Source organism: Nelusetta ayraudi, unplaced genomic scaffold, assembly GCF_046127955.1.
Source record: "Nelusetta ayraudi isolate G7.1 ecotype Tasmania unplaced genomic scaffold, CSIRO-AGI_Nayr_v1 ptg000017l, whole genome shotgun sequence".
In the NCBI taxonomy this organism is placed as follows: Eukaryota; Metazoa; Chordata; class Actinopteri; order Tetraodontiformes; family Monacanthidae; genus Nelusetta; species Nelusetta ayraudi.
In genome coordinates, this window is record NW_027466067.1 from 10,873,468 (window position 1) to 10,900,731 (window position 27,264).

General features: G+C 45.6%; 1 protein-coding gene across 3 annotated transcripts; it reads left to right on the top strand.

Moving 5' to 3' along the window:
* The first annotated feature begins 5,103 nt into the window (after window positions 1-5,103).
* Window positions 5,104-18,743, top strand: prdm2b (PR domain containing 2, with ZNF domain b). Of its 3 annotated transcripts, XM_076025415.1 has the most exons (7): window positions 5,104-5,233; window positions 6,105-6,208; window positions 6,443-6,595; window positions 8,292-8,418; window positions 11,622-11,726; window positions 11,882-16,335; window positions 18,042-18,743. In XM_076025415.1, exons 1-7 carry the CDS (start codon window positions 5,119-5,121, stop codon window positions 18,057-18,059), a joined length of 5,076 nt encoding a protein of 1,691 aa, XP_075881530.1. In that variant the 5' UTR covers window positions 5,104-5,118; the 3' UTR covers window positions 18,060-18,743. The 3 variants fall into 3 exon arrangements, with proteins under 3 accessions (XP_075881530.1, XP_075881532.1, XP_075881531.1); XM_076025417.1 differs by lacking the exons at window positions 5,104-5,233; window positions 6,105-6,208; window positions 6,443-6,595 and adding an exon at window positions 7,910-8,115; XM_076025416.1 differs by lacking the exons at window positions 5,104-5,233; window positions 6,105-6,208; window positions 6,443-6,595; window positions 8,292-8,418 and adding an exon at window positions 8,492-8,897.
* Window positions 18,744-27,264: the final 8,521 nt, after the last annotated feature.

A 27,264-nucleotide genomic window follows, 5' to 3' on the forward strand; every position in this document is an offset into this window, starting at 1 on the left:
CATTAATTAGGAACGTTTTTATGCTATTTACATGTGTTTAATGAAGTTGCGGTGCATTTGTCCGCTGTAGGAGCAGTTGCTTCTTGCTATTTATAACAGTGGTAGGGCTGCTGTTTCACATGCACGTGCACTAACATGCATTCCCGGCACGTCCGGCTTTGTAAACAAGGATAGGAGGATAGAGGCCTTAACCAGGACATAAACAGACAGAGAGGGCGTGCGATGTGAAATAGCATCACTAGAGCTTCACATTCTATTTTTTTTTTTTTTTTTTTTTTTTTTTTTTTAAACCTTATATCTGACAATGATGAAAATTGCTTACGGCCCCTTTAATTTAACTTTTGATAATCCAAGCATGGTGGATTCTGGGACCAGTGGCCATCATGAACAGGGGACGCCCTAATCTCACGAAGACCTTTAGAACAGACTTGCAAAATTGTGAAACTAAGCCAGTCCAGTCCGGCACTGTCACCCTGTAGTGGGAGATGAGAATTTACAGCTCCAGTAATATCAGGAGCTGTGTGACAGCTGTCAGCCTGATGGACACCGGAAGGTCATCGGGATGGAGGAGGGGACGAGGAACTCTGAAAACTCCCGGGGTCAGTAAATCTGACCGGTGAGAGATGCAATAAGGAAGTTGATGCAAGCATATTGCAAAAACGGCAGACACACACACACACACACACACACACACACTCACATTAGAATAAGTAAAACAGGAATATGTGAAACATGACAATAACAGAGTACACGAACATCGGTTGCAGAATATAGAACTGATTACATGAAATCAATTCAATCTAGTATGTAGGAAACAAAACAGAGAAACTGCCAATCATTGTCACCTGCATTTATCTGACAACACAAATTGTCACGCCTGTTCACACAGTTCCAGTACTGTTAAGTGATGTAGCAGCTCCATTCCAACGAGGGGCACAAATTCCAAGAAACGGGCTTTGTTCTTTCAAGACGCAAATCTTTGAGTGGACGCACAGCACCCCCTTGTGGCAACAAGCAGCTTTTATTATTCAGAGACATTTCATCATGAAGCCTTGGGTTTTGTTGAAACAGTAACTCGTGACATGATTATTCATCTGTCTGCTTGCTTACGAGTTCATCCCTTTTGAAAACCAGCATTAGGACCAAGCCTGTAAAAAAAAAAAAGAAGAGAAAAAGCTTCAGATACACCAGATTTTTTACACAAAAGTGTGCTTTTTCACACATCGACAGGCTTGATAGTGATAGTTGAAGATGGCAAAGAATAGAGAAAGAGAAAGAAGGGAGTGTGTGTGTGTGTGTGAATAGTGCGGTCCTTTAAGTTCTAATTCTTAAAGATTATTTGTGATCACTTTAAAGAAAAAAGCTTTGTGAGGTTGGATGAACAAGAGAATCACCTCAGCACAACCCACAAAGTGAAGGCTGGAACAAAGTGCAACACTGAAAACGGACTTATCTACATTCCGAAAGCTAAAACGCATTACATTGGTGTTGCGTTGCTGTGGTTCATTGCATTTTATCTTCTGTGCCACATTTGAAGGACACAGAAAGAAAGAAAACAAAGTAAGGGACGTTATATTCTTGACACACAGGGCAACTGCTCAATTTGCTCAATTTGTTTGAATTCTCTCAGGTCAAGGTCTCACATTATGCAAAAAAAACCAAAAAGTCTACATTTTCATGGTGTTTAAGAAATAAAATGTTCCCAACTTGTTTCTTTCTGCTTTGCCTGGTTTCATTTTTCAGAAAGTGTTCTGAAAAAAATATGTTTCGGAAAACAGCTCTTTGTGATGTCATAGAGGGGCCTGCTACATCACTGGTACCGCCCCAAGTTCATGGTTTATTTCCCTTTCAAAGCAGGCGGAAGATGTAACAAACTAAGCCCTACTTGATGGTTAAATTTACATAAAATGGTAAAATGGAAATTTCATTTCAGCACTGCCATTAAAAGAGTGACACACAACACACACACACACACACACACACACACACACACACACACACACACACACACACACACACACACACACACAGTGTGCCAGAAAACACCCATAAAAGGTATCCAGAAATAGATCACTGCATTGGCTCCATCCTGTTTTTTAAAGACTACGCGTGAACATTTGAAGGGAGGATGCATCCCCTTAACACGCAAAATCCATTTTATTTTCGTGGGAAGCTGGAAATGGACGGCTAGGTGCTCCATTTCGTGGAGATCTCCGGGGTTCCATTAATTCGAGACGTCAGGCTGCTCCACAAGCCTAGGATGAAAAAACACACACACACACATCAGGCCGGAACCTGGGGCCTTAAACGTCATTTGAAATAAACCTAACAACGGCTGCATTGGGAAAGTAATTGAACACAGAGCGTGAATATGCAGTTGCCAAAACTCTTCTTCTGTTGTGACTGATTGAAACTGTGGTCGACGACAAATCAACACCCAAGCAGATTAATAATGATAATAAGTAAACAAACACATAAATAACTGAATAAAAGCAGCTGGGCTTTGACAGGCAAATGGCGCCGTGAGCTCATCTGCGTTTATTAAGTTCCCCTTTAAGCTATTGACAGAGGTGGTGGCAAGTGTTGGCAGTAGGGGGGATAATTTGATAAAAGGCCTTCCACACTTCCTCACTACAGCATGTCAAGTCACATCTTTGTTGATTGCTGTTCATGTATGTTTTTTCTTTAACACATACTTCTGACTCTGTTATTGGGAAAACAAGACACTCAAAGAAGAAATTTAATGTCCCCCTAACTAACCCTGACCCTCAGACAGTAGGAACGAGCTGAGATAGGTTTATTGTTAATCATATATCATTTAACGTTTGCCAAGATTTCCTGTTCTCTAATTTAGAGGAATGGGACAGAGCGACTGTTATAAGGTCACACTGAAAACATTGAACAACGTTCAAAACCCATCTCTAAACTCACCTTTTTAGAATTGCTTTTAATGTGTGATTAATGTCCTGTGTCCATGTTGTGTCCAAATTCATGTAATTTGTCTTGTATTCGTATCTCAATTGAATTGTTTTGACTATTTATTTTTTTTATTTTCATGAAAAGCGTCTTTTGAGGTCCTTGAAAAGCGCCATACAAATAAAATGTATTACTAATATTATTAACAAATACAAACTACTGCAATAACAATTAGAATAATATTAATGAAAAAAAGAAACAGTCATGTAGAAATTTCATGCATGGACTGATCCCCTGTGATTCGTGATCCCACCCCGTGGCCACCCCAAGGAAGAAAAAAAAGAGTCTATCTCCGCCACTGGCTATTGAGAGGCGCACAGATGGTCCCAGCCCACAGGCCCCATTATGCTCCCAGATGACTCCGGCTGAGGTGCTTAATTGGCGCTGCTGCTCCTTGTGAGTGAGGCTGCAGTGTGGACACGACCCGAGCCACCGGGGAGCCCGTGTGTGTCGCCTACAAAAAAAAAAAAAAAAAAAAACAGAAGAAAAAGAAAAAGCCTGATCCGAGGATCCAAACACAGTGGGGGACCCGCACCCCCTCCCGTGCGTGCGTGCGTGAGCAAGTGTTTTCCCCCACTCGCTCGGTGCGTGACAGGCTGCCTCTCCCAACTACCAGACGAGTTGCTGAAGACACTTTCGACTCAAGCGCCTCCATCCGCCATTTTTCTGCGGATTGGGCGCAACAACAAAAAAAAAAAAAACCCAAACAAAACCAACAAGAACAAACTAACCCCCCCATCCAGGAGCAGCGGGTCCCGAGCCACGGAAGGCAGGTAGGTTCTGCTCGCGTCTGGCGGAGGGAGAACCGGGGAGGAGGAGGGTGGGGGCTGCGGCCACCCCGGCCCCGGACAGCATCGGCTGGAGAGGAGGAAGAAGAGGAGCAGCCGGTTGGTTCGGCTGCAGGGGAAACAATAAACTGCATCTCCCCTCCAGGCTGCTGGTGCTGCTGCTGCTGGTGCTGCTGCTGGTGCTGCTGGTGCTTCTGCCGCTCTGTTCACACATCCGATCTGCTTTATTTGTCACCCCAGCCTTGTTTTTTTGTTACCCTGCCTCCCTACCCGCTGGGACGAACGTAGGCAAGATAACCACGCTTCAAATCCGCTTTACACCACCCCCCACCCCACGTTGAGCTCTCTCCATTTGTTGCTCCCAAGTTCAGCTAGGACGGGATTTTATGGAGAGATCACAACTCCAGCAGCAACAGCAGCAGCAGGAGGGGTTTGAAGGGCAGCAGGAGATTATTTTTTTTTTCTTTTCTTTTTGAAAGTTTTGTTCTCTTATGATTTTTTTAAAGCCAGTTTCTGTCAGGGATGTTAAAGGACACAAAAGCTGCACCTCTAGACAATGAGGTTTGCCTATATTCATGTTTTGGGGGCCACATTTGTCTTTGTCGGCTAAGTGCAGATGCGTAAATATAAAAAGTCTGGCCTAATGTAGACGTGTCTTTGAATAAATGATGCCGTGTGAGTTCACATGGGGCGGACTGATGGGCCAGCAGGTCATTGTGCTCCTGAACAATTGAATCCTCTTTTTTTTTTTTTTTTTTTACCTTCCTTCACCAGCTGAGGCCTGAGGAAAGTTACCAAAGCTGAGAGCGTGGCTGAAAGAAACCTGTAATAGAAATGAATTAATCTTTAACTCTAGAAAGTTGGATCCCATGATAACGAATCATTATGGAATGCAGTTTAAAACAACAACAACAACAACAATCAGACTTGGTGTTTTCTCCTCAGGACCCCTTTTGCAATCTTTCAGACATATTAAAAAGAAACACTTTACTTACTCAGTCATCCGATAATCCGGAAAAATGACTTTTCACCCCTAGCTTGCACCACTAAGTACAAGCTCAGCCCACATGCATTTATCCAGACATAAAAGATGTCCCCCAGGCTGTCAAGTCTTGCTTTAGACCTTTTGTTGTGCCTGATGTTGTGCTGGTCGCTCCTCACAGAATTATTCTGGCTCTCTGGAAAGAGTGTGTGAGTTATGTCAGGCCCATCATATTCAGCGGACACTTAATTCAAGTAAATCTGGAATCCACATCCAGTTTGTATGCAGTAATCCTTTTAATTCATGCTCTACTCAGTTAAACACAGCTGAAACAATGGAAATAATGTGTTTTTTATTCATACATCCTAGATAATGGCCATCACCGGAGGCTCGGTAGAAACACTGGATGAAATCCCGGCTCACGTGTGGAAGGGTTTGCCTGACTGCCTGAGTCTCAGACCTTCAGCCATTAATCAAAGCCGCATTGGTGAGTAAGAGGGTGCTTTGGTTCTGTTTGGTCTTGATTTAGTGCCATAGTTATCATTCAGAACCAGGGAGTTTATCTTGAGCTAACAGTCAAAATGGTGCCGTTATTTTCAATCACAACATGAACAGGTGTGGGACTTCAATTCAGTGAAAATGAAGGTTTAAAAACATCTATAAAAGATAATATAAATTCAGTCAGCACACATAAAAAAATAAAGTCTTTTGTTTCTTTTATCAATCTGAGTTTGTTTTTTTGGAATTCTTCAGACCAGTTAGTGATAATGTCAATGAAACTTTTTTTTGTCATTGTCAGCAAGCTGTAACAAAAACAACACAAAGACGTGCAACACTCTGTTCTACTTTTGAAGATAAAGCTCACACAAATGTGTTTACCCTCTTTTCTAAAACTCGACTTGCACAGGATGAGACTTGGGTGAGGACAGAATAACACACATTGTGTAAAAGGAAACAATCCAGAAGCCAAAACTAAACCAACACCTTCTGGCCTTCTTGATTTAAATTATGTGATTGATACACCTTAACTTCAAAAAATGTGCAAATAAAACAACATGAGAACACAGAGAAAGGAAAATAAGTGTAGAAGTTGTGGTCAGTGTGGCACAGCATTAAATAAATGATGGGAAAATCAGTCTTGAAGATTATCTGGAATTACAGTCATTTTGTTTTCTCCACACTGTAGCAGGTTGTTCTAGTTTGGATGGTTTAGTACTTTTCACCAGAGGACCTCTGTTACGGGCTCCACTTTCCTAACGTACACAATGAATAGTGATGAATGCAAAGTTTTGACACCTTTTCTTTCTTCTTCTCAAAGTTAACGGGTACAATGTGTTTTTTCCCCTCCTTGTGTTCAGGTGTGTGGGCCACTCAGCTCATTCCTAAGGGCAAGAGGTTTGGCCCGTTTGTTGGGGAGAAGAAGAAGCGCTCCCAGGTGACGAGTAATGTTTACATGTGGGAGGTAGGCTGCAAGTCTGAACACACTTTCCTCCACTTACTGTATTGTCAATGTTCCTAAAGCGTGTGTAATTATCAGCGAAGACTTCATTTTGATTGTGTTGGAGATTAAAAAACCACATGTCACTTTATTGCAGTGTCGAACGCTGCTGATTATATTACAGCTCCATACTGACCAGAGGTGACCCCGGTCATTTATAGCAGCGTGTGTGTTCGTGCGCGTGTGTTTGTGCTGTAGGTTTATTTCCCAGCAAGGGGCTGGATGTGCGTTGACGCCACTGATCCCATGAAGGGAAACTGGCTGCGATACGTCAACTGGGCCCGTTCCGGTGAAGAGCAGAACCTTTTCCCTCTGGAGATTAACAAGGCCATTTACTACAAAGTCTTGAGGGTAGGTCGAACACATTCTTTCAGCCAGCGGGATTTAGAGCCCAGTGAACGTGGACTGATGTAAGAGCGAGGAGTGTGTGGAAAGTGTGGAGAGAATTCTCTCCAAACTAGTAGCATTTCAAAAAAAAAAATCAATCCTCTACATGATTTCAAAAAAATCGAGTACCCTAAATGCCCCACACTGTGCAAAAATTCACTTATTTCTTTTCTAGCTTGTCAGTGAACTCCCAGAAATGAGATAAATTCATATTTAACTTATTTAGTGTTGTGTTTAGTTCTGGAAATCAGCCCTTTGTGATGTCACAAAGGCCACTGGTACCTCCCTGACACCTCTCCTTAGTTTAGTGACGACAACTTCCGCCCAGGTGCTTGTGTCACCCTCAGAGTCCGCCCCACGACAACTTTGTGCTGTTCCCTTTTAAACACGAGGAAGTTTTTTTTTTTTTTTTTATCAGAAAAGTTCAGTTTTAGCAGGAAGCACACATCACACATTTGTCATTGCATTGATTGTAAAAGTAATGCCTCAAAGCTGCTCCAAGCATAAAAATTGAGTATTTGAACCTAAAAAATTACATCTGATGACATCAAAAAATTAAAAGAAAGTGATACATTGTTCTATTTTTTCATTGGAGAGACCCACTAACCAACATTGAGACCCTTTAGATATTGAGACCCTTGTTGAAAATGATCGCACTACTTTTCATTTCAGTGTATTTATGACATGATGACTTACTTGCATAACCAAAAGCCCCCAAAATCTTAAACATTTGCATAGAAACCTGTAAAAGTAGAGCTGAAGTGTGGCTGTGTTACTGGGTAAATCAGCAACAGCCCGTACCATTTGCATCCCGCTGGAATTTAAAGCACATAGCCGCACAGCTAAAATTAAGACTGAAAGTCAAAATAGCCGAGAAAGGGAGCCGACTGCAGTCTCTGATGAGAGCGGTGGATGGATTATCTGGCAAAGCAGGTTTTGGTTGACGGCATTTGCATTCCCCTTCTATTGCCGAGAAAATGGCTCTCAATGGTGCCTTAGCCTGGAGGGGGAACATTTCAATGGCGTATTCTGGGACTCTGTAAACAACAAACTGTAAACATCTCTCTGTATCAGCCAGCGTGGCGTCCCTCTGCCCCAGAAGGAAGCATCCCTCAGGATGGCTGGTTTCTGACATTAATCTCAGAGTGGTGGCGACAAAACAAAAGTGACAAGCTGGCCAGCTTTTAAGTCTGAATTCTGAGGGGAGGAAAAAAGGAAATATGTCAGAATATTTCATAGCAAGGGAATTAAAGTCCGGCCTGTTTAAAATAAACGCGCAGAGAAAAGAAGGTCCCTTTTTAATTGTTGTGAAACGCAAACAATCTTAACACCAGGATCTAGCCGCATCTGACACTATTCCATTAAATTATTTAGCATAAAGTGTAAGTTTTAAAGAAACAGAAAACATTCATTCCAGCACGTTGTGTGGAGTTCAGCATTCGCTCTTGACCAATCAACAGTCACCATCGTGCCCTGCAAGTGTGGTGAGAACACGTTAGATTCCGTAGCCCCCCGTCAGTCAGACAGATAAGATGCACAGAGGCTAGGATTCCCCCCCCCCCCCTCCCTCCTCTTCCCCTTCTCCAGCCCCTCCCTCCCCTGCTGCCGCTCAACAAGCCGCGCTGTGATTGGTGGCCGACCTCATCTCTCATTGTTGCAGCCTATCGGGCCAGGAGAGGAGCTGCTGGTGTGGTACACGGTGGAAGACAACCCTGAGATAACAGCTGCACTGGAGGAAGAAAGAGCCTGCAGTCTGAGCAGGAAAAACTCTCCCAGGGCCAAGCGAGGTGAGGCCTAACCTTCACACTTACCGCGCCGACACGCGGCGGCTCCCCGTCCCCCGTCGCGTCCGCCGCGGAGCTGTCACGACGGGCGAGCCGCGGGTCGGTTTGTGCCCCGCAGCACGGGCGAAGTTGTTCCTGGGCGAGCTAGCGTTAGCCGCGAGTGGAGGTGGGGGGGGGAGGCTAGTGGGAGCTAACGTTAACGGCTGCGATGTGTGTGCGTGTGTGAGTGGTGCTTTGCTTTACTTTCGTCGCCGACCCTAAAACTCGGCTGCTTAGGCTCGGCACGGCGGATCGATCGGGCGGATCGCTGCCGCCGAACTGCCGCTACGGCCTTTTCAGAAACCGGCAGCGGAGCAACTTTTTTTTTGGCCACCTTCGCCTCCGCTGGGTCCTGACGTTTTCGAGGATGTGACCTTCCTTGAGTTCCTAAAGCATGAAAGCCATCCATCGGCGAGCCCCTCCACTTGGTGATGGCCTAGCAGGTTAGCTCCCTAGCCAGCGTCCCTATCTCAAGTGCCGAGTAACAGGAGCCCAGATATTGGACACCCACTCAAAATATAGCTGTTATATCCGGGGGAAGAGTTGTTTAAAGGCGCCTTTCTCGTCGCTTTGGCTCCAGAAGAACCCGTTCATCGAGTTCACTGACTTGATGTTGCATGCTAGCGCGAAGCTAAACTGCTAGGTCTGAACACACACAGGGAAACAGATGGTAAATTTTCTATCGTGGTTAAAATTTTCGACGATAGTGGCGACATCTGCACGATAATATTGTCGACGGCTCATCAGTTGCTACGTCAAGTGTTGCAGCTTTTGTTCATGACGTTTTACATTAACGGGCGACTAAACGCACCCGAAATCATGTTTTTTCTTCTTCTTTTGAACGATGGCCATTGTAATGTAGTTAATTATTTCCTCCGCAAATAAGCAGTCACGTAAACTAGACGGAGGGAATATATTGATGAGTGTTAAAAAATAAAAACAAAAACTAGCCGTGCACTCCGCTGCCATTATTCTGATAGTGCCTGTGAACTTTGGACAAAGTGTTTTCTTGATTTGGATCACAGGGAGATGAGAGGCTATTAATAGAAACGTGTTGTGTGATGTACATATTTTGTTGTGATCTGTGCTTTATTTGCCAGTCTTTGATCAGTTCAGATCTCGTTAGATTTGTGGAAAGAACGGATTAATTGAAATGTAAAAAACAAAAACAAAACACAATTGCACAAGGACAGCATTTCTGTTGCATGATGTTATGCAACAAATAAATGTTCTCCTGCATGTTGTTGTTCCAGTAGAACATGGGACAAGCGCACTCTGTCATCTAACAGTTGCTGCTTTTGCCGCAACCGTTTCCTTCATTACTCGCTTCCAGTAGTTCTCAATTATTGCCGTTGTCTGAAACCTGCATTATTATTTTTTTCTTAATCACAAATGCATTCCTGTAAAAAAAAAAAAATCTTAGAAACCTCACCACGTCACGTGACTTATAAATAGGAAGTGTTTTTTAAGTAGCATTTTACAAAGCATGCCTTTTGAATTGTTTGAAACGCCACCTCATGGGCATTAAAAAGAGTCTGAGAACGCTCAGAATCTTTGTCAGATTCTTTGTGTGATTTCAAAGTTAACAAAAAGGCATCTATAGTGGAATAGAGAACGTCATGTACGGTGTTCTAAAGGTACTATTATAATGGTATATGCATAGCCGTTGAGGCTCTGGGTTTTGATGTTGGCAAATGTCGCACCGGGAGGGGTGGGAGTGTGAGTGGGATTTAAATATCCAGTTTTCTGCATAGCTTCATTTGAACGGGTTCAGTGTCATTTCTGTTCAGCCCGTTTAGCTCTCCGCAGGACCCTTCGGGCTATAGCTGGAGCACATCATCTCTGTACTGCAGTGTGATGACTTTTGGCAGCCCCGCTCTGCACTGCAGACTCAACCTTGATGAACTTCCCCTGCCTGTCCTGAGTGCTTCATTGTGAACAGTTACTTTATGCAACTTTTACCTTTACGTTGTGCACATATTACTTCTTTCTTGGAGTCATAAAAAACAAAAAGTCAACAGAAAGCTCACTGCTCCTATAGTCAGCTGATAAATGGTGAAGTGCGCAGGGTCATGCAGCTGCAGATTTGTCCGAATGTGCCTGATCACACTGGTCAAATGACAGTGCTGCTGCGTGTGTTTCTCTGGAATGAAAATGGCTTTCTAAACCACTTCGCATGACCTTGACACACTTCATGAATGAAGTTTCTAAGACGGCCTTTTGAAAAACATTCAAACGTTCAATCTTAAGATAACCGGTTTTATTTCTACAGTGATTCTGATCAATGTTTTCTGATCTAAATTCAAAGTCAAGCTACTTCAAGATGGAATGTCAAGTTGAGTCTCTTTCTAAAAATAGTAAAAGTTAAAATTAAAAAATTGAGACCCATTTCATTCCTGTTGCTTTTTATTCTCTACAATGATGCAATTGACCTATGAAGTTTGAATGAGCTCTAGACATGATCTGAAGTTCATTGGTCTAATTTCTAAAATGTCAACAGTTATCTGCTGAAATGATTTTTCTACTTATCCAACTATCCCACTGTAACTATTGAAGGCACCGCTTGTCTACGTCTGACAGTTGTCAACATGCTGATGCAATTCTTGATACTGATGTTGTCAGGAAATTGAGATTGGCTGACTTAAAAGTTGATGCCAAATTCAGGGCAGGGACATAAGCTCTTAACTCCTCTGTTTTTGGAAAGATAGTGGATACAGAATTAAATTTCAGCTTTGTTAATTAGTGCAACACAAGCAGTGGCAAATGGACAAATTCACTCTGAGAAAACTTTATTTATTTTATTCCCTGCGAGGAAATAAGGTAACAATGGGAAAACTCTACTTCGTATGAGAGGCACTTACTCTCAGGCCACTTTATTGGTTTCTGCTACTAGCTTCACATGAATCATATTTGTTTTTTAATCCAACTGGTGTAATTTGCACAGGTTTAATTCTGTCTCTTCCTGTTGTCTGGTTGTGTTTATGTTCTGGCAGCTTGCCATGTCAGCAAAGCCTGCAGCATTGGTTGTGTTAACGAGAGTGAAATGTTTGCCATTTTTATTGGTGCTTAGTTGAGGAGGATAAAATGTCACGGTGCGCCAAAATATCGTTTCTAATCAACTTGTACGTGTTTTTATCTGTTCTGATGTTTTGTGTTTGCACTTGCAGCCAGAAGAAAGCTGCTGGTGAGAGCCAGACAGGCTGGTTCGGGTGGATTTAAGGAAGCACATCTAGCTCGACCGAGTGTCAAAGAGATGTGGGATGGGGAAGAAGGTATTTCCATTCATTGTTTAGATAACCACGAGTAACTTTGTGTTGTATTTTGCACTGTCATAGTGTGGCTGTTGATCCTGCTTTAATTTGACTGCCAGTTGTTGAATGCTTGAACACGATGGAGTAGCTATTCAACATTGTTACACTGTTTCCAGGTCTTAAGGAGGGGAATGAGAGGCCATTTTCCTCAGAGCCTTTACAGGACCTCGAGAAAAACAATTCCCCTGGAATCACAGATGTGAATATGGAGGATGAGTCCTTGAGGGTGAGAGACGATGGCAATGTAGAGGATGAGGAAGAAGAGGAGGATGCATATGATTTGGAAGAGCAAAGTGAGGTACACCAACAAGCTGCTGAGCGTTCAACTGTAGGGGATTCGATTCAGAATAAGAACCCCGGCCCGTCGCTGCCCCACGGCGACGAGAGCCTTAAGGAACCGCACGGGGAGCTGGAGTCGCCCTCATTTGCAGGACAGGAAGCAGAGGCAGATCTTGACCTGGTTGCTGACGGCGACCTTGAGGGCGACCCCCACGGAGAGTCGTACGCCTGCCAGCACTGCGAGCGCCACTTCTCTACCCGACAGGGCCTAGAGCGTCACAATCACATTCACTCCTTTGGTCCTCAGCAGACACAGGTGTTCAAGTGCCGCTACTGCAGTAAATCATTCGGCTCCCAAGTGGGACGACGGCGGCACGAGCGAAGGCACGAGAGCGGACCAAAGAAAAGGCCAAACTCTCTAGCTGGCAGCGGCAGCCTGCTCAGTCCTGTGGTGCAGACCGATGGTTCAAGCCCCGACTGCACCAGCCCAACAGGTCATTATATAGCCATAGGGTCCCAGTTCACGGGTGGACCTCTGCACAACTCTGAGATGCAGAGGAAAGAGCCGGGACCTCATGCAGACCGTCCTTTTATATTTGATGAAAACGGGGAGTCTAAAGAACTTCATCCCTGCAAGTACTGTAATAAAGCCTTTGGCACACACACCAACATGCGACGACACCAGCGCCGGATACACGAGCGGCACCTGTTGCCAAAGGGCGTCCGCAGGAAAGGCATGCTGCTGCAAGAGGCGTCGGCGCAGCTGCCAGACGCGTCCCCCAGCACCAGCCCACCGACGGTCTACGTACCGAGTGCAGACACAGAGGACGAGGCGGACAGGGACGACTACCCAATAGACATATCTAAAAACATCTCTGAAAATCTCAGTTTCTACATCGACGGCAAAATTGTCTCCACCAGTTCGGTGAGCAACTGCGAGGTGATCGAGGTGGACTCCAGGTCCGCGGCCCTGTTCGGTCTGGACACGGTTATCATCAACCCGAACCAGATCAGTCACGCACTGAAGGTGGAAAGCAGACAGAACGTAGCAAAGCAGGTCATTAACATTGGGCAGCCGGCAGCAAAGAGAAGAACCTCCACACCTCCGCTTATCCCGAGCCTTAAGGTAGAGGCTGAACAGACATCCCTGACAGCCTCTTCATCCTCCACGCCATCCTCATCCAACTTGTTGGTGCGTGGTCTGTTCCAGTCCGCTGCAGACTCGTCGGCGTTTCAGCGGGAGAAAACTGTCTATCTCTCACCAAAGCTCAAGCAGCTCCTCCAGACACAAGACATACAGAAATCCAACGCCTCTGTGATATCAGAAAGCCATAGACTGGCCCAGACGCTGGCGGTCACGCAGCTGCAAGGGGCGACGGGCAGGTTTAAAAGGAGAACGGCGTCTCCCCCGGCTTCCCCGCAGCTCAGCCCTGCAGGTAACGCAGAGGGCTGCAAACCTGACCTGGTGAGCTCATCATACACTCTCAAGGTACCAAAGCTGGAGCACAGTGCATCACCCACTGTGAGCCTTCAGGACAAGGACGACGGAGACGGCCCGAACCTCTCCGCAAGCGATGCGCACGGCCAAAGCTCTAATAGTGGCGGGAACTCTTGCAATCAGCAGCCCTTGGATCTATCCTACTCGGTCAGCAAGAGGAGCGATACCTTCAACAAAGTGCAAGGTGGCTCGGCTCTTGACCTGAGCTTGCAGCGGAAGGGCAGTGGCGAGCCTGATTCGAAGGAAAATCCTCCGCCACAGCCGCTGGCAAAGAAACGAAAGCCCAACACCAGCATGCTTGAAAAGGTGCTGATGAACGAGTATTTAGGTCTTTCTTTGCCATCGGAGGAGAACCCTGCGGCACTGGCCAACTTGACTTTCCCTCCTCACCCTGTGAACGCCGCCGAGTCGGCACACCCCTCCCCGCCTTCTCTCACCCCCGTCACCTTGAACCCCTCCTCGCCCAGCGCCTCCAGCGTGACGTCCCCGACGCCACCGCCACCCGTGCTCCCCACTATCCCCTCTCCCCCGACTCTGCCCAGCTCTCCGCTGTCCCAGCCGTCGGACGCATCTGCCCTGAGACCGCTTCCTGTCCTCTCGCCAAAAATGTCTCCAAGATCCGTCGAGCACAAGTCAGACGCCGAGGAGGTTGGGTCCGCTGAAGAGAACAAGGATGAGGAAGAGAACCAAACTCAAGAACTACTGGACTCCCCCAAATCCCCAATTAATCCGTTAGCATTATCAAGCCCCCTTGGGGCACCGTCGCCAGATCTTTCCACTGCAGAGAACAGTTCACCAGCAGCGGAACTCACCAGTCTGCCAAATGGCAAACCGAACCAAAATGCGGACTCGCCCACAGATGATTCGCTACCTGTCTCAATCTCACCTGAGCCGATTCCACCGTCGTCTCCGTCGCTTGCATCAAATAAACCACCCGGCTCACCGCCTCCCCAACCCATCCTTCCGATTAAGGTGAAGGAAGAACCCCCGCACTGCTTAGACGAGTTGTCTGTCATGAACCATGCACCTCAGGATGGCGTTGAGTCTTCACCTCAACCTGCCGCTCCCGCTAATTTGCCCGATAAATCGACCGGCGAGTCGGACGGGATGGACCCGACGTACTGCAAGACGTTTGTGTGCAATGTTTGCGAGCAGCCGTTCAACTCGATAAAAGACCTCAGCGGACATATTGCAGAGCACGCTGCAGACTGGCCGTACAAGTGCGAGTTCTGCGTGCAGCTCTTCGGCGACGCCCCGGCCCTGCTGACCCATCGGACGACGCTACACGGGGTCGGCCGGATCTTTGTGTGCTCGGTCTGTTCGAAGGAGTTTGCGTTCCTCTCCAACCTCCAGCAGCACCAAAAGGACCTCCACCCAAGCGAGACGTGTTCGCACACGACCGTCGAGAGCGGCAAGCTCCGGCCACAGAACTACACTGACCCCTCCAGAGCCAAAGAGGAAAGCAGTCCCTCGTCGCCAGCACCTGAGCCCACAGTCGAAGACGCTCTGCAAAACGACTGCAGCCCGAAAAGCGAAGACGCTGACGTCAACGGGAATCACTCGGAAGACCCCAATGAGGAGCTGTACACTACAATTAAGATCATGGCCTCGGAGGGGTCCAAGCCCAAAGGCCCTGACGTGCGCCTGGGCATAAATCAACACTACCCGAGCTACAAGCCTCCCCCCTTCCCTTATCACAGCCGTTCGCACGCCAGCTCGGTGGCGTCAGCGACCAACTTCACCACCCACAACATACCGCAGACCTTCAGCACCGCCATCCGCTGCACCAAGTGCGGCAACAGCTTCGACAACATGCCTGAGCTGCACCAGCACATCTTGGCCTGCGCCAATGCGAGCGACAAGAAACGCTACACTCCCAAGAAAAACCCCATTCCGCTCAAACAAATAGTGAAGAGCCCCAACGGGGTGGCGTCGCCCTCGGTGGCCGCCGTGGGCCAGAGCGCCTTCCGTAGAATGGGTCAGCCAAAGAGACTGAACTTCAATCAAGACGCCGCCAAGGCAAAGATGACAGCCCTCAGTAAGAAGAAGAACCAGCTCGTCCAGAAGGCGATATCGCGCAAAAACAAACTCGCCACTCTTTCGAAAAAGCCGATCGTCAAAACCGAGGAGGAGCGCCCCTCCACCGTCTGCCCCCACTGCAGCCGAGAGTTTACGTACCCCGCCAGCCTCAGTAAACACATGGCCATCAGCTGTCCCATGAAGCCCGTTGTCAAAAAGGGCAAAAAGGGCCTCGCCGAGGTGAAGAGAGAGCCAGGAGATAAAAGTATGAGTCTAAGGAGGAAAGCGGCAGACGGCGAAGTGCCGCCCGCCGAGACGGAGCGCAAACCGCTGGGGAAGACGAGGGCTCGCAGCTCCGCGGCGGCCGAGCCCGAGCCTCCCCAGCCCGGCAGAGGGAGGCCCGCAGGGGCGCCGGGTCGTTTAAAGAGGCTCGCCTCATCGCCGGCGGCCGCCCCCGCTAGCAAAAAGACGAAAAAGGGCCAAGAGCAGCCTCCTCCGCCCTCGACGCCGGCGGCCCCGGACTCTTCGAGCGACCCTGCGCCGCAACGGCCGGCCGTGAGGATGCAGCGCATGGGCAAGGAGGCGGCGCCCAAGAGGTTGTCGGACGCCAAATCGCCTCCAACCCTGCAGCCGAAGAAAGAGGAGCGGTTCTCCCTGCGAACAAGAGACAGAGTGGGCGGACCAGTCACCAGGAGCCTCCAGATGGCCAACACAACTCCGTCTGCCGAAGGCAAACCCGAGGAACTGCAGGCTCAAGACACAAAAGAGACTCAGGTGAGACACACACACACACACACACACACACACGGGATGCTAGGACATTAAGATTTTGACACTAGTAACACATTCGACAAAAACAAACAAGGGTTTGTAAATGACTATGTGGGTGTTGTGTGAAAACAGTGTCTGTGCACAGTGTTGGGAGTAGAAAACTTTAATCACGCAATACAAAATACTGTGAGATCACAGGTGCGGCACAGGATCAGTGTCTTTTTTTTTTTTTTTTTTTTTTTGTTAAGGGACCTTGCCACTCACATTAAATACTCAATTTTGGCGTCAGTCAGTTAAAATCCTGTCCTAGTCCACTTGATGTGAGTCTTGGAACTCTCAGAAGACCAGGCCTGCTTTTCAAGAGGAATCTTCTGGTCTTTCATTCGTTGGGGTACTTTTATCCGTTTCTGGTTTTGCAAATCCCAGCCCAGGATAGAGCCTAAAGCTGTAACACCAGACTTTGGCTGATCCTCGAGGGCTGCGTTTATGAAGGACACCAAACACAGGAGTCTGTGAATAAATAAATAAATGCAGAAATGAATAGCGTTTGGCTCTTTTGGTTTTGGAATTGTCTCTGTTGCTACACAGGTTTGATTCTTGTGCACTTACATGCACTGGCCACTTAGCCATTGAACCAGTACTTGTTTTCCCATCATGGACAGGTTTTAATGAGCCGTAGCCAATGAATATTGAAGATGTATGGTGAACAGCTTTGTTTTTAGCTTCATCTTGGAAGGTTTTTGGAGGACTTGGGATCACTGGCAGTATAGATATTGGCATTAACTTGGTGCTAGGTGCCAGCCTGCAAGAATCTGCCCTCCATATGTTGCTTATATAATCCCTCGTTCTAGGATCTCCGGGTTCAGTTGACGCTTCCTCTGCCTCCGGTGTGAAAGTGGTGGGAGATGATTAGATGACTGCTAGATGACTGCTGTGTTGACGTCAGTGCCCATAGCAGCATTGAACTGAAGGAACGTCTCCATAAAACAGTTCACTGGATATGGAAATGAATTAATTCTGCCCATTTACATGAAAATTCTGTCAGAGCTGCGTGGTTTGTCAGTGAGGAGGGGGCTGTTTTTGGCTGTGGATCCCTGCTGCTGCCCGTCGATGCAAGGCAGCGTCAACCAATGAAAGAGAAAACTGATGTTGGACCCTCATTAGCATGAGCATAGAAATACAGACATAAAAGCTGATATGCATAAATAAAGATGTGCATGCATGAATAGCCTTTTCACTGCATGTAAGCCTCAAAACCTATTAAGTTGAGGCATACTGGGTTTTGTTTATGTACGAAAAAATACATTTTTGTTCCAGCTCGCCCCTATTTTTCAAACAAAGCAGTCCTAATATGCATTTTCTGATTTGTATTGAGCATGTTTTTAATATTTTTTTTTGCTACTGCATTAGTTTTTTTTTGCACTGATCCTAGTTAGTACCTAGTTAACTACCCAGTTAGTTTTTCAGTGGAATGTTTTGTACAGCCAATGACAATGACGTAATTGCTTAAACAAACCGAAGCCTTTTCTGTTTCGCTTTTTCTTTAAATATTTATATTGCGTATTAAACTAATATTAGTATTACCATTAGGCTCCACCCACTAGTTGTCAGGTATTGAAAAGTCATCGATACAGTTCCAACTGGGATGTCATCAGGGTCGCTGGTCAGTGTGTTAATCTCAATTAATCAGGGTTTCCTTCATGTTGCAGGACGTCCCGATGAAGTGAGCCACATGGCGCTGACCCCTTCCCCCTGGGAACACGGTGCTCAGCTCTCAGGCGACGATGTGGACTTAACAAGGCACTGACGGCACCGACCTCGTATGGCGGACTTGTTCGCCGCGATACAAGTGAACTCTGCTTTCCTCAACTGCCTTTTGCTGGAATTAAGGAGGGAACTTTTTATCTTCCATCTACGTTATAAACTGAACTGAGCCTCGATTTTTTTGTTTTGTTTTGTTCTGTTTATTATTTTGCCAGCCTTGCAAAAAAAAAAAAAAAAAAGACTGTAAATGACAAGTTAATATATACAATACAGAGTGAGTCAATACTGGACCATAAACAGTAACATTAGGGCTCTGCCACATTGGAAAGCTGATATATTGCAAATGGCAATCACGTATCAGTTTGGGTTAGGGAAACGTCTTCACTCTTCACTTCTTTGTTTCTCCCATTTGGTTGTTTTTTTGTTTTTAGAATTTTGGATGTTTTCCAGAGCCGCTCTCTGCATGTGCTGAACGGAGTAGGAACTAGTCTAAGCCCATTTCCATGTTTCTCCCGGACAGACACCCACTTCAGTTTGTACATGATTTGCTAAAAAATATGTATGTTTGATTTCAATTTTTGTAGTCGTTATATTATAGAATATATCTTACCGGCATATGTTTTTTTTTCTTTTTTTTTTTTTCTTTTCATTTGAAAACAAAAATGAACATTGCAGTTGTTTCACTGCAGTAATTGGTCCTCAGGAACACTGTATACGTGTGTGGTATCTATATGTACGCTCATGGTTGGATGCGTGGCCTGACAGTTATTCCTATGGTCTAAATCCAGAGTATGTCTTCTTTTTTTTTTTTTTTGTTAACCTCGTCACTCAGACTTTGCCTCTGGTGTGAGGAGGCGATGCCAGCTGTAAACTAATGGGAATTGTTGTAGTCTCTCCTTAAAACAGTGTCTGCCTTGAAATTATTATTTTTTTTGAAAATCCCTCATCGAACCCAGTTTTTCTCACAGCACTTTATGAAAAAAGAAACTGCCAATTTTTCCTTGCCAGACGGATCCGATCAGATTGATTTGGCTCAGATGGTGAAAATTGAATGTATACACGTCTGTCTGACCCTGCAGATGCTGGTAAATTAATGCAAAAAAATATTCATTAACAGCCTTTTCCAACAACCGATCTCAGAAAAAATTCCCGTTATACATTTAAAAAAAAAACAAAAAAAAAAAACGGTAATCAGCCTTTTTGCCAAAACGTTTATTTTTTTCCCGTTATCAATGTATGATTTTGAAGTTGATTCATGTGTTGATTTTCTCTGAAACTTCTCAGACTATTTTTTTTCTTTCTTTTTAAGTCAAGTTGTTTATTTGTCTTTGGCTAATAACATTCATAAGACTGCCATCCAAACAATTTCTCCCTCGACCACACATCCCCCGCTTGTGGCAGGCAGCGCTCGGCTACTGCCTGTCTTCAGGCAAAGTAAAACTAAACAACATGATTTAAAGCTAATTTATACTTCCAGGAGAGAGAGCCTTGTTTTTCTTGTCATCAAGAAAATCTATTTAAGGATGAACAAAGACATGAATCCCATTTTGACCTAAATTAAACATTGCTGTAATTAACATAATAAAACATTTTTCAATTTATGTCGGATGTTGAGTGTTTCTGATTTGAGGCTTCTCGCGGCATGTGTCACACAGGGTGTGGTTGTTCACGACTGTAGAATGTCGTGCTTGACGTGAGGTAAAACTTGCCTTTGATATGCAGGTCAGCAGGCTTCCTCCCAGGAGGGTGGGGCTTTAATTATTGTCAGCTTGCTTGCACGGTGTGCGTCTATTTAGGGAGCAGAGCACTTGTCAGGGAGGTTGATCTCTCTAAGTACCAAGGTACCTTAAATTCCTGCTTTGGCTGCTAAGCTTCACTTTTTGTTGGGCCTAGAGAACTATTAAAAGCCTCCCCAGAGCCAGTGGTTTGGATTTTGAGGCGTCAGCATCTTCTTTCAAAACCTGCTGAGACTGCATTCGAAAGGAATCATAAACTGTTAGGTAAAAATACATATATATATTTCTTGTAAATAAGCTTCATTAAGCATCCAGTTTATCTTTGTGTGTGTTCTTGGTGGCAAGTGGCTTGCATTGAATAATGTATTTTGGTCATAAGATCTTAAGTTTTGTTTGCATAATTCAGTTACCGTTTTGGTGGGAGTATGCATGGGGTTCTATTTTAGTTTCTATTAGAGCACCATTCCATTCAGCTATTACGAAAAGATGAGCGTTAAGGTGAACAATATGTCCAGAAATTAGAATTATAAATACTACCAACTTGATAATCAACTTGTGGATGAAATTTCTGAAGGGTGCTAAAGTGGAAGGATACAATGGAAATTTCATTGGAAACAATCTTCTGAAACAGAAACTCACACCATTGGTGGCTATAGCACAACATAAAATGTCAACATCCCATTGAATTGTCACTTGACCTTTTTTGTTCAGTGTCAAGTAGAGAGTGCTGTTCTAGTGCAGACTGTCACCTAACCACATTTAGTGGTGGATTCATGGATCAGACCAGCGTAACCAGTAAAACATCCATATTTGAGCACAATATGTTACAATTTTAATTGATTGGAATTGATTAGAACTCATAAGAAATCTATGCGAAATTGACTTGTTTTTAGCTTATGATTGTTTCATTTCTCATTTCATTGAAACTACGGAAACAATTTGAAGGAAGAGAATTGATCCTTGGCAAAGTCACTCAATCTCAGGCAATCTTTCATAAGCAACACTAACTGTGCAGAAGAAGTTGGCTGCTCCTGTTCTGACCGTTAGCTTAGCGAGCTTATTTTTTGTTTTGTTTTATTTATTTTTACCTGCCATTGTGTAACCTCTAAAATAACAGGCAAACAAAGTTTATACTTTCTCATTTGTTTTTCAATTCCTCCTTGTGGGAAAACATGGCCCATAACGGTTTTGCACCAGCCCACCCAAAATACAATTTCTGCCGACACTGCAGGGTCAGACACTTGCTCAGTAGCTGCATGTTGTACTGAAACATCGAACAGTCCGGCCTGTGTGCTCAAAAGTTTAAATAAGGTCAAAATAAATTTGTCACAGTGCATTTTCAGGAGTATTCTGCAAGTTCATGTGAAAGCAGAACTCTCTCAACCTTGTGTGAGTAGCGTGGAATCGAGCAGTGATACAGAACTAAAAGAAGGAACGATAAATCTAAACGGCCCTTGTTATTGCCTCATGTGGGGAACTGTAAAAAGTAATAATCCATCTAAGATACTGTGAAAATGAACAGCCTTTTAACTTTTGCAGTGTTTTGATGTCATTTATATCACGGCAGCATTAACCAATATGGGAAAAAAAAAAGTCCTCTTCAAAGTCTCTTCTGCTCTGTGTTTTTATCCACTGACAATATTTTTTGACCCATCCATCCATCCATCATGGAGATGAGTCAGACCTGCAGTCACCTATATGAAACTGGCACTGGAAACAATCTCCACATTGGGTTGGTTCTTCTCATGACACACGGTGGTGATCCTCTTGACGAATGAGGTCATGAATTGGTTTTGGATGTGTCCGCGGGCCAGCTTTCTTTATGCACCGGGGCTGAGGGAGATGTGTTTATTTGCCCCAGTACTGTGACGCTCTAGTTTATGGCTGGATGTATTTTATGGGTGTATGTGTGTATGTGCAGGACTGGGCACCATACCCAAGCTGTCAGCGTGAAATATTGCTGCACTCTCTCTTGATTGCTGTGTACGGAGCTTCGGCCCTATTCATAAAAATGCAATTCGGTGCAGGTCTCTGCCTGGCCTGATGAAATTAACTGCGATACATCAGAGTGGCAGATTTAAGCCGCAGTGGAGAGCAGGGGGCTGCTTCAAGGGATCTGCATCCAATTACCACATGCAGAACAGCTAGAAGTGTCTGGCTGTGAAAATGGGCTTGGCAAATCAGAGATTCCACAACTATTTCACTACTTTCCTTTTATTGGTTCAATTTTACCTCTGCTTTCTGACCTGGCGTCTTGGCTGGGATGTTTCTGAAATCTTTTGGATTTTTTTTTTTCACAAATCCATCCAACAAAACACCGAGAGAAAACTTGGAAGGTGATGAACTTTTTGTCTTCCATCAAACTCCTTCTTGCCCAAGAAGACGAGACTAACTGAAGGAATGAGGGCACAGCCATAACAATGCTCTGACTTGATTCTTGTTTCTAACTGAAAACGTGCATGAACACGCATACATGCTCACTAGTGAAATTAGATACAAATCAAAACCAAAAACCCTTGACCAATCTTTCCATAGAATTATATGTTCAGCGTCTTTTTCCACAGTGAGCAGTCTGCTACACATACTCACGCATTCATTACATTATTTTTGACTTACTGTTGAATCCGTGTTGCCCATGGTGAGGGTTTGATCAGTGATATTCTATATTGTGAGGGATGAAGCTAATGTATAACAAGATGGACGAAGCTTCCGGTTTCAAAAAGGAGGCCAACCGAGTGCAAATAACTTACATTCCATCATTTGGCCAGCAGGGCCCGCCAAAGGTGGTTGCAAGAAGACTAAAAATGACTGGGTGTCAATACGTAACAAATCGCTATCCATCCATCCATTTTCAATACCCGCTTCTTCCTGAGATCAGAGTCATGGGAATCTGATGGAGCCTACGATGACACCCTGGACAAGTCGCCAGTTCATCGCAGAGCTACATGGAGACAAACAACCATCTGCTCTCACATACACACATACAGACAATTTAGAGTTTCCAATTCAGCCCACATGCATGTTTATGGACTGTGGGAGAAAGCTGGAGAACCTGGAGTGAACCCACGCAGACACATGGAGAACATGCAAACTCCACACAGAAAGGTCCCAGGCCCGGGAATGGAACCATTCTATATTGTACCTGTCATCTGATGCAAAAAGCTATTGTGTGCATATTGTGTTGGTTTCGATAATGCAGGTGATTGGCAGTTTGTAAAAGACTTTGGGATGTTTCTAGTCTGAGGGCTGTGTCTCCTTGTAGAAGCTCTCTGCTTGAACATTCACTTTGGACAAATAAGACGTTTTAGTTACATTTTCACCAGGTAGTTACAGACTTCCTGCTGGTGCACCATTAAACAAGCATCACTGCCCCAGAGTGAGCAGTGAAGCGCTCCAGTTATTTCTAAACTCTCGCCAAAGCCAGTCAGAATTTGAGCGAAAGCTGGAAAAACAACCCTTTTAGTTTGTTGTCCTCTTTCTCTGAAAATCCAATTGAGCTCCGCTAAAACTGCTCACATTTCTTCAGCGGCAGTTGCTTCCTGTATGTCTTCCTCTTTGTCATCTTCTTATCTGTGGCTTTTCGCAGCCACTTGTAGCAGTCGCTCCTGGGAGTCTGGGACTGATTGAAAGCACTTGACTCTGGAGGTTGATGAGATAGACGAGTGAGATTGCAGAGCTGCATTGTGAGCAACAGATCTGCTTGTGCAGGGTTACCTGTTTACTGGCCTGAATGAAAAGAGTAACCTCAGAAGCTCCACGGATGCGTTGTTGAAGCTGTAGCCACACCCACTGCATTGTCATGACACATCCATTGAAGTATGTTTTTGCTACCTACAGGGAAAAAAAGACAAGATTTTCCACCGCATTGACTGAAGCTGGCCGCTCTTGATGCTTGACAGACCAAAGCCCTGTTGGGTAAATTTGGAGTTTGCTAAAGCGCTTCCAATGCCAGTGTTTATGTGATGTCATAGTGCATACAGAAAGACTTGTAGTTTAAATAAGACAGAGAAACATAGTCATGCGTCCATGAATAAATAAATCTAACAGCTGTGAGAGTGGTGGCAGTTCAGTTGAACATGGATGGATGATAAAATCCCTTGAGGAGCAGTCTGTTATAAATATTCGTAAGTCTTCAGATTGAAGCTCTTGCCACCATCCATGAAAAAATATACATTCTAATATGTACATGTACATTACAAAAGTTTTTTTTTTTTTTTAGAACAGATCTATCTTGTTGGATGCATTTGAAAAAAGTGCACCTATAAAGCTTCACCAGGACCAGTTTTTCAGCTTTTTGAATTCCCCCCCTGGGCCGCTGTGACCAAGACCACAAACTATCACAGTCAATGTGTTTGTTTAGCTGTGCAGAAATTTGGAAGAATTTACTTTAGATAAAAAACAAACAAACACGGAATGGACATTTTGTCAAAGCCTGATTCACATTTTGTGTGAACTTGTCCAGTCAGCAGCCCAAAAAACTATTTTCTGCGCAAATAATTTGAATAGAACAGATGCTTCACGTTGAGGCCATGTAATAATAATAATAATAATAATAATAAAAACAACAACGACAAGAATAGTAATGATAATGTGGTTGTGCTTTTGTCTTTGGACAAGTCGAAGCGCTAGTGATGCGTAGATCTCGCGGAGAGCATCAACTGCTCACACATGGCAGGAATGCAGAGTCTCCTAAAGAAAAAAAAAAGAAAAAAAGCACACCCTGCCTTTCCCTGCGCTTCCTTTTCAAAGGGAATAACATTAAAGTTGATGGAGACGAAGGCAGGATTTATTCTGCGGGGCATTAGTCTGTCAGACTTGAAAGTCGAGCAGCAGCATCTCGGCTCCCCTCATTGTTTGCGAGCCTGGCGGCCTTGAGCTCGACCCCGGTGCGTCCTGCACGCTGCCGCCACTGCACGCTGTCCCGTTCTGACCGTCGGTCAGCTGGTGTGATTTCAAACAAGCTGCCGTTTAACCCTCTTTAAACCGCCCTCGCTGTCGCAGGGTTTGGTTCCGTTTCTCTAACCCCCCCCACCCCCACCCCCGTCACGCCTCGCCGTCGTTGTTGATTTGTCTTTTACCTGCTGAGATGAACCAGTATTTATTCCTCCCCTTGCTGCGGCAGTCCTCGTCCTGCCATTTCCTTTCACAACAGGAGGATGTGATGCGAGGATGTGAACGCTGCGGTCAGGTCCCCGGTGAGCTGGCGCTGAAACGGCAGCGTGGAGAGAGATGGCGTCGGGACAATGGCCTTCCTCCTGGCGAAGTTTGCCTTCTAGTCAGCACGCAGAATGATACGAGTAGATGTGCTGCGACTCCAAGCGGGAGGAGGGGTCCCATATTAAACAGCACAATGGAGAATAAATGACTTTGGTTCTTGGTCAAAGGTCCTGTAATAAGTAAAGTTTGACAAGAATATGTGACTGTAGGAAGGAGAGCAATCCATCACTTCATCTCATCTAATTTAATTTAATTCATTCATTTGCAGTGGTTAGCGCTGCCGCCTCACAGCAAGAAGGTCGTGGGTTCGATTCCAAGCCTTTTCTGTGTGTAATTTGCATGTTCTCCCTGTGTCAGTGTGGCTCCTCTCCGGGTTCTCCGGCTTCCTCCCACACTCCAAAAACATGCACGTGAGGTCAATTGGGAACTCTTAAGTTGTCCGTAGGTGAGTGTGTGAGTGCAAATGGTTGTTTGTCTCTATGTGGCCCTGCGATGAACTGGCGACTTGTCCAGGGTGTCACCCTGCCTTCGCCCTAAGACAGCTGGGAGAGGCTCCAGCAGACCCCCGTGACCGTGAGTTCAGGAAGAAGCGGGTGTTGAAGACGGAGGGAAGGATATTTATTTTTTTGCTCAACTTTAATTTTCAGAGATTGTTTGGTAAAGCATGCGGTTCTGGAAATCGGCCCTCTATGATGTCACCAAGGAGCCTTTCGCAGGATACTGGTAGATAGATAGATAGATAGATAGATAGATAGATAGATAGATGTACTTTACAGATCCCTTTACAGATATGTACAGCAAACAACCAGAGCAGATGTCCAAAAGACAGTCAAATTGTGCCGAGGCAGGGATAAGCAAGATTTCCTAAACCATTAGTGCATTATTTGCCATTGCGTACTGCCATGCTAACACCGCCCTGCTGCAGGTTAGCCTTCCTCCTCAGACAGCCAACTTTCTGTCCCCTCCAGACCGCGTCTTCAGCAGGAAGCTCAAAGCTAATCTGGGTGCTAGCAGAGTGTGAGTTGCTTGCTGTTTTTTTGGGGGGCTCTGCTTTGCTTTGTGGCCCATTGATTATGAAAGACTGCACCACCAGACTGAAGAATAAAGATCTGAAAAAAAATGAGCATGACACCCATTTAATGAGCGCGCTCATTGATCTCGAGAAACTGTTCATTTTTCACTGCACGTTTTTTTTTTTTTTTTTTTTTTTTTTGCTGCAATGATGGGAAAATCCTCTTTCACACTTCCCCCTGCTATTGTCAATCTTTGGCTTTTTGCTGTCAGGCAGGCACCTCGCTGAGACGAGAGAGCAAAGGAGTCTTTTTATCCCACTCTTCCAGGCAGAATTTAAGCAAATTCTTGTTTTGTCCTTGGCTCTTGTTTTCTTTTCTTTTCTTTTTTTAAAAAAAAAGAAAAAAAAAAGAAGTAAGTATTCCTTTTCAAGATGAAGTCTTTGGGAACCACCAGCTGCACTCAGCCCTGCTTCTCCCCTCCACTACCCCCGCCTCTCCGCCAGCACTGGGGATTGGAGGAGATGAAGCGCCAGAGATTTTTGCTGGAATCTGTTTCCCAGCAGCGGCCCTGAGTTTTTCACATGGATCAGGGTTTTTTAGTGTGTGTGTGTGTGTGTGTGTGTGTGTGTGTGTGAGAGAGAGAGAGAGAGAGAGAGAGAGAGAGAGAGAGAGAGAGAGAGAGAGGAGGAGGAGATGTGAGGGTGAGACGAGAGAGACGAAGCTGCTGCTGCTGCCGCCTTTGCAAAAGAGCGCCGGCGCTTGTGCATGTGCGCGCACGCGCCACTCAGATCAGAGGGACAACCCGTCCCGTCTCGAGCCCCAGAGGGAGACTGGCTGAGAAGGGGGCGTGGAGTGGGCGGGGCCTCGCGCCACCTGCCGAGGGAGGCGTCGATCAGCAGCAGCCAGAGGGAGCGAGCGGCGATAGAGAACAGCAGCAGCGGCAGCAGCTCGAGCTCGTCGGCGGCTCCTCTCTCTCTGTCTCTCTCTGTCTCTCTCTCACCCACAATGCTCCCACGCGGGCACGCAGCCAAAGAACTTTCCCCCCACGCCGGCGCGCGCACTGCACGCAGCGAGTAGCAGAGCAGGCGGGCAGGTACGCCCCCCCCCGCCCCCCTTCCCTCCTTTCCCTCTCTCGCAGCCTCGCGCCGCGGCAGTCAGTCGGCGGTAGAGCGCGCGCGCGCGCGCGCGCGCGCACACACACA